Source organism: Arachis ipaensis, chromosome B5 (genome assembly GCF_059453495.1).
Source record: "Arachis ipaensis isolate K30076 ecotype BB chromosome B5, ASM5945349v1, whole genome shotgun sequence".
Classification (NCBI taxonomy): domain Eukaryota; kingdom Viridiplantae; phylum Streptophyta; class Magnoliopsida; order Fabales; family Fabaceae; genus Arachis; species Arachis ipaensis.
The window spans coordinates 152,175,705-152,187,507 of record NC_142440.1 but is presented as its reverse complement, the minus strand read 5'-3'; the positions used below and the strand labels follow the sequence as shown (position 1 = coordinate 152,187,507).

Sequence of the window (11,803 nt, the reverse complement as noted above, 5' to 3'; positions counted from 1 at the left end):
AAGAGGAGTAAGTTTCGCTCTCAGACCATTAGATATCGAACTACCTTCGATTTGCAAAAAAATCGACAAAACAATTATATCAAGTATTCTAACTTCTAAGTCGTGAGTTGTCAACTAAACCACCACTTGATATATATATATAGTGTTATGTCAATTTAAAATAGAGAAAAAATAAATATAATAACGAATAGAAAAAATAGCATCAATAATTGGACATCCCTCTTCCTATTGTATGTTGCATGCATGCAATCAAGTTCCATTTCCTTATAAATACAGCATCAATTTCCTTCTTCTGAATATATGAAAAACATACACACACACACAAAATATTCGTTGTTCTGTATATAATTATATATCTATATATTTAAAAAATGAAGTGGCCGGTTGTGAACCAATTCAACTTTGCGTTGATTATTATTGCAACAATAGTGTTTTCAGCCTTTTCTTCAAGCTGTAGTGATGAACATTCATCAGCTGCACCTAACAACTCTGATCCTACCACTTTTAATGTCTTAGACTATGGTGCCAAAGGTGATGCTCATGCAGATGACACTAAGGTAATTAATAAAATTATTTTTGTATCGAATGTTATTATATGTTCCTCATTAAATTTCATGAGTTTTTAGAATAAAAATATTTTTTATGACGGCTTAATAAATGAAATTTAATAAATGAAATTTAATAAAATTATTAATAAACCTTTTTCAATACTTGTTTGAGAAAAAAAATTTTCTATCTATTAATATTCTTTATTATAAAGTTAACCGACATTTCTATTGTAATACCTGGTCTTGTTTAATTTGTAGCGATTGTTTTGGTTACAAAAAAATATTTAATGCTATTAGTATTATAATACAAGGGAGAGAAGAATTAGCGACTTTTTTTTTTTAGAATTTTACGGTGGTTTTAAACTAAAATCGTCGCAAAATGGACTACTATACCAGTCATTTAGGAATTGTCATTTTTTAACGCGTGAAAATTAAAATTTTTATGGTAGTTTTTAGCGATTACCGCCGTAATATTAAAATATTCTATCCGTTTGTAAATAATTGAAGATAATAAATAATTGAATAATCATTAAGAATATATGTAAAAAAATATTTTAAACATGTTAAAAATTAAAGGGAGAACTATTGTATTTTTTTAGATTAATATCTTTTCATATATAGTTCTAGTTTGTCTTTCCTAGTACATGTATATAATTATAATTTCAAATTATAAATATATTCATGCAAAACATATCCTTAATCATATATGTTTGCCATCACTACTAAAATTTTGCAGAACAAATTATTTAAAAAATTGCAAAAAAGTCTCATTGATTAAATAGAACTAATTACAAGATTTAGTTACACATGATAAAATTACTAATATAATTAAAAAAGTCTTTATAATAAAAAAATATAATATAAAGTTTAAATTTTTAATATATTTATTGTGTATGTATTAAAATAAAATATTTAAAATTTTTTATTGTTAACAACTTTAACTTGTGTATTTAAGACATATATTAGCTAAATCTTTAATTATATAATGTTCTATTGTATGTATTATAACATATATTTGTTATCAATCCTCTAAAATAAAATTATTTTTTAATTTATGGTTAGTTACAAAAATATTTCAATGTTAATTAAACATAATGACTAATTTCTTGTTATCTTATAAGTCTCTTGATTTAAAACACAATTGATCTGAAATTTTAAAACTTTTTCATACTCAAGAGGAGAATCGAATCATCATCAATGCCTGATTAGACTAATAATAGCATCAGTCAACGGGTTAAAATTATATTGTTTAAATACTAAATTTTGTTTAATTTACAAATAAAACTTCTCATATATTATAAACCATATATTAAGTGTGGCATAGTTATTCTATTAACTATCAATCAACTTGGTATTATTACCACTCCAAAAAAAAAAAGGCCTTTGAAGATGCATGGGAAGCAGCTTGCAAGATAGATTCCTCAACAATGGTTGTTCCTTCTGGCAAAGTGTTCTTGATCAAACCAATATCCTTTGCAGGCCCTAATTGTAGACAAAACATTGTTTTTCAGGTGATGATTGATGATGATGATGACTTAATTTATTACTTTTTTCTGTTGTTACAAATGTTCAAGGTGAAAACTTATATGCAGTTGTCTTTATCAAGTTGATATTTAATTAAAAACCGTTAAATAATTGGCAAATTTGACTAAATTACAGTCTAATAATTTTTAACTATCAACTTCATATGAAGACAACTGCATGCGAACACATTGTTTAAATCCTTGTATTAATTTTATCATATATGTAACCCATGCATATTTAATAATATTTCTTTCTTTTTTTTCTAATAAAAAAATAATGAAGTTGGATGGGAAAATCATTGCGCCCACAGACCCTAAATCTTGGGGCTCAGGGAGCTTGAAATGGATTGAGTTCACAAAGCTTAATAAGATTACAATAAAGGGTAAAGGTGTCATTGATGGTCAAGGTTCAGTTTGGTGGAATAATAATAATGATGATGATTCATCCGTAGAAGAATCAACCACATCTCCTTTTTCGGTAAATAATATCTTAGCATTTTTGTGTTTTCTGTTTTTATTTTTACTAAAAAACATATACATTTTTTATATATTTGTATAAATTTATAAACTAATCAAAATTCAAGAGAAAAAAAGGGTTTCAACTATATATTGGAACCAAGTTGTAAAATCACATTTTTTAATAGTTAAAAACAAATCCACCCTAAATATAATAATATGTCAATGGTTAATGTGTAAAAAATTAAAAGAAGAAAAACCCTGTCATATATCCTTGTTCAAATTATTACTTCACATATAGAGTAATAATATAAATATGAGTTCTTTAATTGATTTCTAGAAATAAGTTTTTTTATTTTTATAATAATAATAACTCCCCTCCTTTTAAAATGTCTTTATCTTTCTTTCAGTTTTAGTACTTTTTAGTGAATATTATATTAATAATCGCACAATTATGTCAAATAGGTGCTTCCAAGCAGTGGAAAATTACCAAGCACTAAACCAACGGTAAGTATTGCACTTACAATAATGAACCTTTTTTTTTTAATGGAACAAAAATCCTCATAATGTATGTCTTCTATTTCTTTATATATAATAATAACGGAGGCAGCTAGAGTATATATATTATTATAGAGTTTGTTGCAAGTATTACGAGGAATGCTAGGACCAGCAACTTTTGTGATTTGTAACTATTAAATAACTATTAATAATAGTTTTAATGGTGTGAGATTTTATTCAATGACTCATTTTTTTTTGCTGGTTATATACTGGCCAGAATTCAACAAAATTGCTGGCCCCTAAATTTTTTCTTATTTTAATTGGGGTTAGTTATGAGGTTATTATTATAGAAGTTCATTGCATTTTTTATATTATTCTCTTATTTTTAAATTAATTTAGGCTGATAGAGTGATTAGTTCATTCAAATATTCTTAAAAAAATTGAGAGTTCCAATTCTATTTCGTACATATAACAACCTATTTTTCAATAATAAACTCTTAAATAGAGTTTAAATCCGCAATAAATTAGTCCTCAATAAATAAGTTTGTATTTAATCTATTATATTTATCTTTCTTTCTATTTATTATTTTCAACACATGGATGCAGGCACTTAGATTCTATGGAAGCGATGGTGTAACAGTGACAGGCATAACAATTCAGAATAGTCAACAAATGCATCTAAAGTTTGATTCATGCACAAATGTTCAAGTTTTTGATATCAAAATTTCATCACCTGCTGATAGCCCCAACACAGATGGAATCCACTTGCAAGAATCCCAGAATGTGGTCCTCCATAGCAGTACACTTGTTTGCGGTAATTTTCATGCATTCAAATATTTTAAAGTGTATATACTATTTAAAATTGAGTAATTTTAGGTAATCAATTTTTTTTGGCCAATATTAACTAAGTTTTTAAATTAATTTATTTATCTTAAATTGACTAATTAAAAATTAATTTTTTTTATGTATTTTTTTTTTTTTAAATTTGGGTAAAATCTCTAGCATCTTTTATATCTTTTCGTGATGAGGATAATTCTAAATATTTTTATCTAGGTTCTTATCTCAAAAATAATAATTTTTATTTTTATTTTAAATTATTAATTATTTTGTTTTTCATAGTTCAAAACTGCATTATTTTACTCTCTAAAGTACTCAATAACAAGAACTTTAGAAAAGGCATATTCAATTTTCAGTTTTTCATCATGATCCTAATAATAAATTAAATGTGTTATTACAATATAGTTAACTATATTTCAGGAGATGATTGTGTGTCTATACAAACCGGATGTTCCAACATATTCATACAAGACCTCAATTGTGGACCAAGTCATGGTATCAGCATTGGAGGCCTAGGAAAGGATAACACCAAAGCCTTTGTTTCAAATGTCACTGTCCAAAATATTAATATCCAAAATTCCCTAACTGCTGTCAGAATCAAGTCATGGCAGGTATCTATTAATTAATTAATTAATTACCATATACGTACATATATACATAGCTCACTATAGAATGACTATATTACGAAAATCATGATATTTTAAAAAATATTATTAAAATTAAAATAATGTTTTTTTATTATTAAATAATATTTTTTTAAAAATATTACTTAAAAATATTACTAAAATATAAAAGAAATATAACTTTAATTTTAATAATACGAAAAAAGGACAAATAGGTCCCTGACTTTTTGCTTTGCGGAAATTTTTTTCCCTGACCATTGAAAAATACTTTTAAGTTCCTGACCTTCACAAAATTTGGACGGATCAATCCCTGATGGAAGCATTTGGACGGATCAGTCCCTGACGGAGGCATTTGGATGAAGGAATTAATCCGTCCAAATTTTGTGAAGGTCAGAAACTTAAAAATATTTTTTAATAGTCAGAGACAAAAATATCTGCGGGGCAAAATGTCAGGACCTATTTGTCCTTTTCTTTAATAATATTTATATAATCACTGTAATAACTGTAACACATTCATACTAAAATCTACGTACCTACATACATACCCTAGCTTAGTTAATTGAGTGTATATTATTTAACCGAATTTGTTGCATGAAAACCACATACATATATATGCAGGGAGGATCTGGGTCATGCAAAAATGTAATGTTTTCCAACATCCAAGTTTCCGATGCTGAGACTCCTATAATAATTGATCAATACTATTGTGACAACAGCAAGTGCAAGAATTCCACGTCAGCAGTGGCAGTATCAGCAATAAACTATGTTAATATCAAAGGAACATACACAAAGGAACCTGTCCGTTTTGCATGCAGTGATAGCGTACCTTGTAGTGGCCTAACACTTGATACCATAAGCTTGGAACCTAGTAAAGGGGTTAAGGATAGTGCTCCATTCTGTTGGAAAGCATCTGGCAAATTGAACACCAAAACGGTACCTCCAATTACTTGTCTACAGCAGAGTAGCAACACATTCAAATTGGGGATTCATATGTTAACCAGCAAGGGTTTTAATTTTCTTAGAGAATTATTATAAAATAATTACTCGTATGAAGATTCGTTTTTATGTGAAGATGATAGTCGATGAGAATGGTTTTACATTTATTTTCATCAAGTTTAAATTCATATTTTTAAATAATTTTGTGTATTATGCTCTTTTGGTATATATACTTTGTTACTTCTCTGTTGAATAAATTTTAACACGGTTTATATATATATATATATATATAGTTTCATTTATTTTTAATATATATTCTATATTAATAGTTAATTTTAATATAAATCTAACATAGTGGTATTTATAATATGCATCTTCTTACTCTGGAGTTATCAACAAGTACCTTTAAAACAATTGTTAAGGGTGTTTAAATTAGAAGTTATTATTAATATTATTTGTAATAAATACACTATTAAACCATTGTAAACTTTAGACTTTAGATTTTCAATAAATTTCTTATAAAAAATACAATAAAATACTTTATATTAGACACCTTAATAAATACTCTCGTAAAACTTTCTTTATTTTTATGTATCACAAATAATTCTTATTGTCCATTGACAAAGAAACAATTTCTAGTCCTCATTTCTTTCTAAAAACTATTTTGTGGATATCAAATTATAAAAATTGTTGACCAAAAAATAGAAAAGGCTTAATTCACTCTCCACCTTAGTTTTCACTCCTCCAATTTTTTCCCCAAAAAAGGAATATCATGGATAATAGACCTTTCACTTTTAAACCAAACCGGCCCAACCCCAAAGAAAAGATTTTTGTGAATTTTTAGTTAAATAACACAACATATACGAACGTTTCTTTTTATAAAAAAAAAAAAAGGAAAAGAAAGAGAGATAGAGAATCAATACTTCGAATCGAATAAATAAATTTGAGTTGGTCGAGTGGTCAATTTATTCGTTCTCTTAATTAAATGTCGAAAGTTCGAATTTTGTGTTGTACATGTAGCGATTTATTGACTAGTAATAAACCCTTAAAATGTAGAGATTTATTGGTTAATAGCAGACCTTAAATAGAATTTAGATTAAAAAAAAAATCCCTTAATCCAAAAAGAAAATTAAAAAAAAAGAATCAATACGACGGCGTATTTCGGGCAATTGTGATTCACTCAATTAAATAGCGGTTTTAAAGAGAAATTCTCTCTCTTTCTCGTTGTGTGTTTTTCCGTATCTCGAATCGCTCTTCTCTGCAACGCCAAAAGCTCCTTCGAAAACCTCGACTACGAGAAGAGGTAACTAACAATCCAAATCCAATCGATCCTCCTCCGATTTTCAATTACTTTTATTCCTTTCTCATATCTATACTCAAATTCATATCATAATTTAAAACAGAAAAGCACAAACAGCGATTTGAATTTCTGATCCATTCTTTTTTTATGGATCTATGTGGAATTAGTTGATTTGATGAGAGTGAAATTTTGATTTTGATCTGAGTTTCAGTGATTGAAGCTTTGAAGGGATGGGGTTGACGTTCACGAAGCTGTTCAGCAGGCTCTTCGCGAAGAAGGAGATGAGGATTCTGATGGTTGGTCTTGATGCCGCTGGTAAGACTACAATCCTCTACAAGCTCAAGCTCGGAGAGATCGTCACCACTATCCCCACCATTGGTCAGTATTCTCCTTTCACGTTGTTTGATCTATGTAGCCGATCCCGCCTTTGTTGTTGTTCTTTGTGTGTTTCTGCATCGAATGTTATAGATAGAGAAAGTTAGGGCTTTAAGAGAAATGATCATAAAATTTCTACAAATTGAAAATCTTGCTCACATCTATTAAATAGGTCATGGATATTGTACAAATTACAACACATGCTGTTGTTCGAGTGGAATTTTGAAGTAGGTTAGGAGAATTATTGTTAGGCTTAGCATTAGGGGAGGCTATATCAATATTCAATACTTGTGCAGGAATAAGTTATGTCTCATACTAGATCCATCATCCATCTGGCATGAAAGTGGAAACTTATTAGTTGAGATGAATACATGTGCTTAAGCTAAAGTACCTTATAAAAGATCTGGCCTCTGTGGATTTCTGATTAAAATTTGCAAAAGATTATTTACATTTTCCTGATGTATGGGGAAAAAAATGAACTGTTTGATTAACATTATGGTAGACATTGTTGTATTATGTTTGTTAAAGCAGTATTTGCTCTTGGTAGATAACTAAGGTTGCCAATGTTAGGCTCAAATATATAAGCCTAAAGTAATTGGGACTCATTTCTTTTCTCTCTCTGCAGGATTTAATGTTGAGACCGTGGAGTACAAGAACATCAGCTTCACTGTGTGGGATGTTGGTGGTCAGGACAAGGTATAATGGCTTTCCTTGTCTACTTACCATTTAGGCTTCTTAGTTCCCTCTGGTGGCAGAGAGCTTATTGAAGTTATGTGTTTATGATTTGGAATCATAAACCGTCTTTGAGCCTCTGTTTGATTGTTGAAGAAAATTGAGGATTCTATGCCAATTTGAAGCTGGTTTCTCTGTTTCTTATCAAGGTTTGGTCTGGGTGGAAGTGTATTGCTTCTTTATTATTTTGGTAATGCGTATTGGGGTTTTAAGCATGGGTATGTGTAATTTGCATGTTTTAAGCCTGTAACTGTTATTGAGTGACAAGGTGAAGAATAAAAATCAAAATGGAAGGGGAGTGCGTCATGGTCATTCATGTTGTGATTGCTTTAGTTCCACACGTTGCTTAAGCATATCAGTCTACTAAGATGATGTATGCATTTTTCAGCTGATGGTGAATATTTATCTTTCCAGCAAGTTTTATACATTAATTATGGTTGTGGAATGTTTGCCTAGTGTTATAGTACCAATTTGGAACAGTTTTAACCATGATAGGCATTATATGATTGTTGAATAATATTATTTTCTGTCTGTAGATCCGTCCATTGTGGAGGCACTACTTCCAGAACACTCAGGGTCTTATTTTTGTGGTTGATAGCAATGACAGAGATCGAGTAGTTGAAGCAAGGGATGAGTTGCACCGGATGTTGAATGAGGTATATGGTTTTGATAGCTATGGTTTTGGTGCCATTACTCAATATTATCCTTTTTATCTATTTATTTACTCAACATTATCCTTTGTTATCTATTTTTTCCAATTGTCCTTTATAACCCTTGCAACTGATGTGGAATGGGGTATATGGTTTTATGGCCTTTAAAGCTTGTCACACACATATACAGACAAAACAGACATTCTTTATCGGAATATTTTGTCACTTGTTAAACTTTGTCCTGGAAATGATTTTTTTGGGGGAATTTATAACATTGATGTGTGAATCTGGTTGTTTTTGTTTCAGGATGAACTGAGGGATGCTGTTTTACTTGTTTTTGCCAACAAACAAGATCTTCCTAATGCAATGAATGCTGCTGAAATTACTGACAAGCTTGGACTTCATTCACTCCGCCAACGCCACTGGTATTGAGATCTTACATTTTCCATTTAAATCAAATGTGTAATTCCAAGGAGTCACAATTGCAATTCTTACAATCTTTGTTATTTTGTCGGTGTAAGGTGTTTGACTCAGCTCAAACCCTCAAACTGTTGTCTTAGAATTAAGATTTTGCTATAAACTACTCATTCTCATGCAATGACATTATTCATTTCAGGTACATCCAGAGCACTTGTGCAACCTCTGGAGAGGGTCTCTATGAGGGTTTGGACTGGCTTTCCAACAACATCGCAAGCAAGGTAAGTCACATTGCTATAGTGTAATCTTATTAAGAGCATGATGCATTTTTTGTTAACGGCATATATCAATAGAATTATTCGGTATTCTCTTGGAAGTTTGTGCTGTAATTGCTTTAGCAGTAAACTCTCTTATAGATAGTTCATAACATGATGAGTGATGACTGCTACTCTTATCCGTTAATTTTTGTAGGCATGAGACTTGAAAAATTTTGGTGTGGTCTGGTAATTCCACGCTTGTGTGGCGGTTCTTGGAGAAGGATGGTGTTTACCTTTCAAGTGAATGGATGTAATAGCAGAATGTTTTGTTAGAAATATTATCCACTTCACTCTGTAACTTGGGTTTGTACCTTGTATGATTGCTTAAATTAGCTAATACTTTTAGCTATAATTGGAACTCTTGCAATCTCATTTGGCTACCACCTTTCATCGTCTTTTCATTTGTTAGTTTGATTATCAGTTGCTTATTTCTGTGTTCTTGTTGTTTTGCTGGCCAAAAATAGGATGCTTTAAATGCTCTCGTATTGGGTCAACATCATAGATTAGAGAAAGCCGAGTCGCATCCAATGTTATCTTAGAGTGGCAATTTCATTCTTTATATAACTTTTATAAACAAAAGCAATTAGATGAATTGTCATTTCATTCGGGTATCAATACTTCACAAATTGACAAATATCTCATATAAAACCCGTCTCTCTTACCAACATAACACACTCTTGAATTGAGTCATCCACGTATGTTCATCTTTCTTTTCCTTCTCTTTTTTCCTTCTTTGCCAACGCCGCCTTATACTCCAACCATACTCCATCTCTCTCATCAAAGTACGGTGGATGATTATCCGTCTCGGAAAGAGATGGTAAGGGGAAGACAGTATTATGGTGTGCTCTTGTTTGAAAATAGCATAATTATCAAATGTCTCTCTTGAAAATTGATATTTTAAAAGAAAAATTTTCTGTTGACAGTATTAATCAACACTTTTTTTTTTGTTTTACATTTAAATTAACACTAACTAATTTTCTCATTTTTATATATTAAAAGTATTCGTTTCCTAACATTTTCCATCTCTGTGTACGATGGAATCATGGAAATGAGTTGGAAAATGTTCATTTGAAACTTAAAAAGGAGCTAACAACAAACAATTATAAGGGAAGAGAGTGGCAAAAACAATTCCTGTTAGCTGTTATAATTGAGACAATCGCGATTCTTTCACTACTTTTGTGGAAGAAGGCAGTAGATTCACTCGATTGTCTCAATTATTCTTTTTTAAAAAATGCTATTTTGGCAATCAGATACTACAATTTCACTTTATAACATTAGTCATTCGAACATGCATGTAAGTTAGTCATTTAACACATTACTTTAGAAAGTTTGTAATATTAATAAGTAAAAGTCTGTAAATTATTTCATAGAGCCTCTTCCATTCAAATTTACACAAACCCATATAAAATTTTTTATCTTGACGACCGTACAAACTTACACAAGATAAGCCTTAGGCTGAACTTGTCGAAGTAAATTACAAAACTCTATTGTCAAAATATCATTTTCCATTGTTTAAATAGCATAGCTGATTCACAAAACTATATAATATCCAACATTTACATCACTAATAGAATTACATAAAAATCAATCCTAGTTTTTCACTTGCTCCTATTCTTATGTTTCGACCTACCCCACGGACACATACTTTGTTTTCCAGGTCCACATTTCGCCACTTATTTCTTTCTCCTAACCCTTGTTCCCTATTGTTACAAAACAGTACTTCATAATATTTTCAAGCGTGAGTGCCTAACTTTTCATTCATATCCCCTTAGCCTTAAGATTACTATTACTTCGAATAGAAAACTAATCTTATTGTTTTTTTTTTTTTTTTATTTATCTATGGTATCCCTCAATCTGGTAGACCAATGACTAATCCGTCGCAAATCGGAACTCTATTTAATAATTTTTCGTTAACCAATAAATTGTTGCATGCACAAGGCAGAACCTCCAATACTTGTTTAAATGGATTAGTGAACTAACAATTAGATCAACTCAAGTTAGTTAAATTAAGCTTATTGTTAATATACTTTATGCATGCAATATTATGCATTTTAGTAGCTAGTGATCATTCGTATACAAAGTATATTAAAAGATTCATATTTCTCAAATATATAATCTTAAAATAGTTTATAAGTAGTGTGAGATAACTCTCACCACTTGAACCACCTTTTGGAGTCAATCGAATTAAGTTCACTCAATCTTAATTCTAATAAAGTTGTTTTGTTAATTATTTTACATCCCTAGAAAATAAATAATTATAAAGTAATGATGTATTTGAACCATCAACCGGTTTTGTAATGTAATATAAGAAGAAGGGAAATTAAGATAAGCAATTGTAGTCAAAATTGAAATAAAATTTAACCCATCTTAGTGGCCCCAAAATATGATTTCGGTTCTATCAAAAATCGAATTTGAACCTTAAATTTATGTTATATATGCTATTCAAATATCTTAATTTATCAGTGAACTTTTTTTGGCTGAAGTATTTTTTTTTCTTTTTAATTAAAATAAAAAATAGTCTTGAATAATCCCCTTCTCAATAATGAGAAGAAAGTTCAATTTAAATAATTTCAAATAAAATCTTCTGTATG

At 29.7% G+C, this 11,803-nt stretch overlaps 2 protein-coding genes across 2 annotated transcripts; both read left to right on the top strand.

The window, feature by feature from the left end:
* Positions 1 to 300: 300 nt before the first annotated feature.
* LOC107641353 (polygalacturonase At1g48100) lies at positions 301 to 5,552 on the top strand. The gene is made up of 7 exons (XM_021103033.2): positions 301 to 557; positions 1,928 to 2,059; positions 2,355 to 2,549; positions 2,993 to 3,034; positions 3,632 to 3,839; positions 4,283 to 4,473; positions 5,104 to 5,552. Exons 1-7 carry the CDS (start codon positions 372 to 374, stop codon positions 5,518 to 5,520), a joined length of 1,371 nt encoding a protein of 456 aa, XP_020958692.1. The 5' UTR covers positions 301 to 371; the 3' UTR covers positions 5,521 to 5,552.
* A 1,027-nt stretch (positions 5,553 to 6,579) lies between these two features.
* LOC107644523 (ADP-ribosylation factor 1) lies at positions 6,580 to 9,607 on the top strand. Its single transcript, XM_016348394.3, has 7 exons — positions 6,580 to 6,724; positions 6,933 to 7,099; positions 7,722 to 7,792; positions 8,365 to 8,484; positions 8,785 to 8,903; positions 9,095 to 9,176; positions 9,367 to 9,607. The coding sequence occupies exons 2-7, from the start codon at positions 6,952 to 6,954 to the stop codon at positions 9,370 to 9,372; spliced, it is 546 nt and encodes a 181-aa protein (XP_016203880.2). The 5' UTR covers positions 6,580 to 6,724; positions 6,933 to 6,951; the 3' UTR covers positions 9,373 to 9,607.
* The last annotated feature ends 2,196 nt before the right edge of the window (positions 9,608 to 11,803 follow it).

Bases quoted from the DNA above. Each gene is read 5' to 3' on its own strand.
- LOC107644523 (XM_016348394.3), top strand. From the start codon at position 6,952: ATGGGGTTGACGTTCACGAAGCTGTTCAGCAGGCTCTTCGCGAAGAAG. The intron at 7,793-8,364 runs GTATAATGGCTT...TTCTGTCTGTAG, and splicing joins ATGTTGGTGGTCAGGACAAG to ATCCGTCCATTGTGGAGGCA. The intron at 8,485-8,784 runs GTATATGGTTTT...TTTTTGTTTCAG, and splicing joins TGCACCGGATGTTGAATGAG to GATGAACTGAGGGATGCTGT.
- LOC107641353 (XM_021103033.2), top strand. From the start codon at position 372: ATGAAGTGGCCGGTTGTGAACCAATTCAACTTTGCGTTGATTATTATT. The intron at 2,060-2,354 runs GTGATGATTGAT...AAAATAATGAAG, and splicing joins GACAAAACATTGTTTTTCAG to TTGGATGGGAAAATCATTGC. The intron at 3,840-4,282 runs GTAATTTTCATG...ACTATATTTCAG, and splicing joins TAGCAGTACACTTGTTTGCG to GAGATGATTGTGTGTCTATA.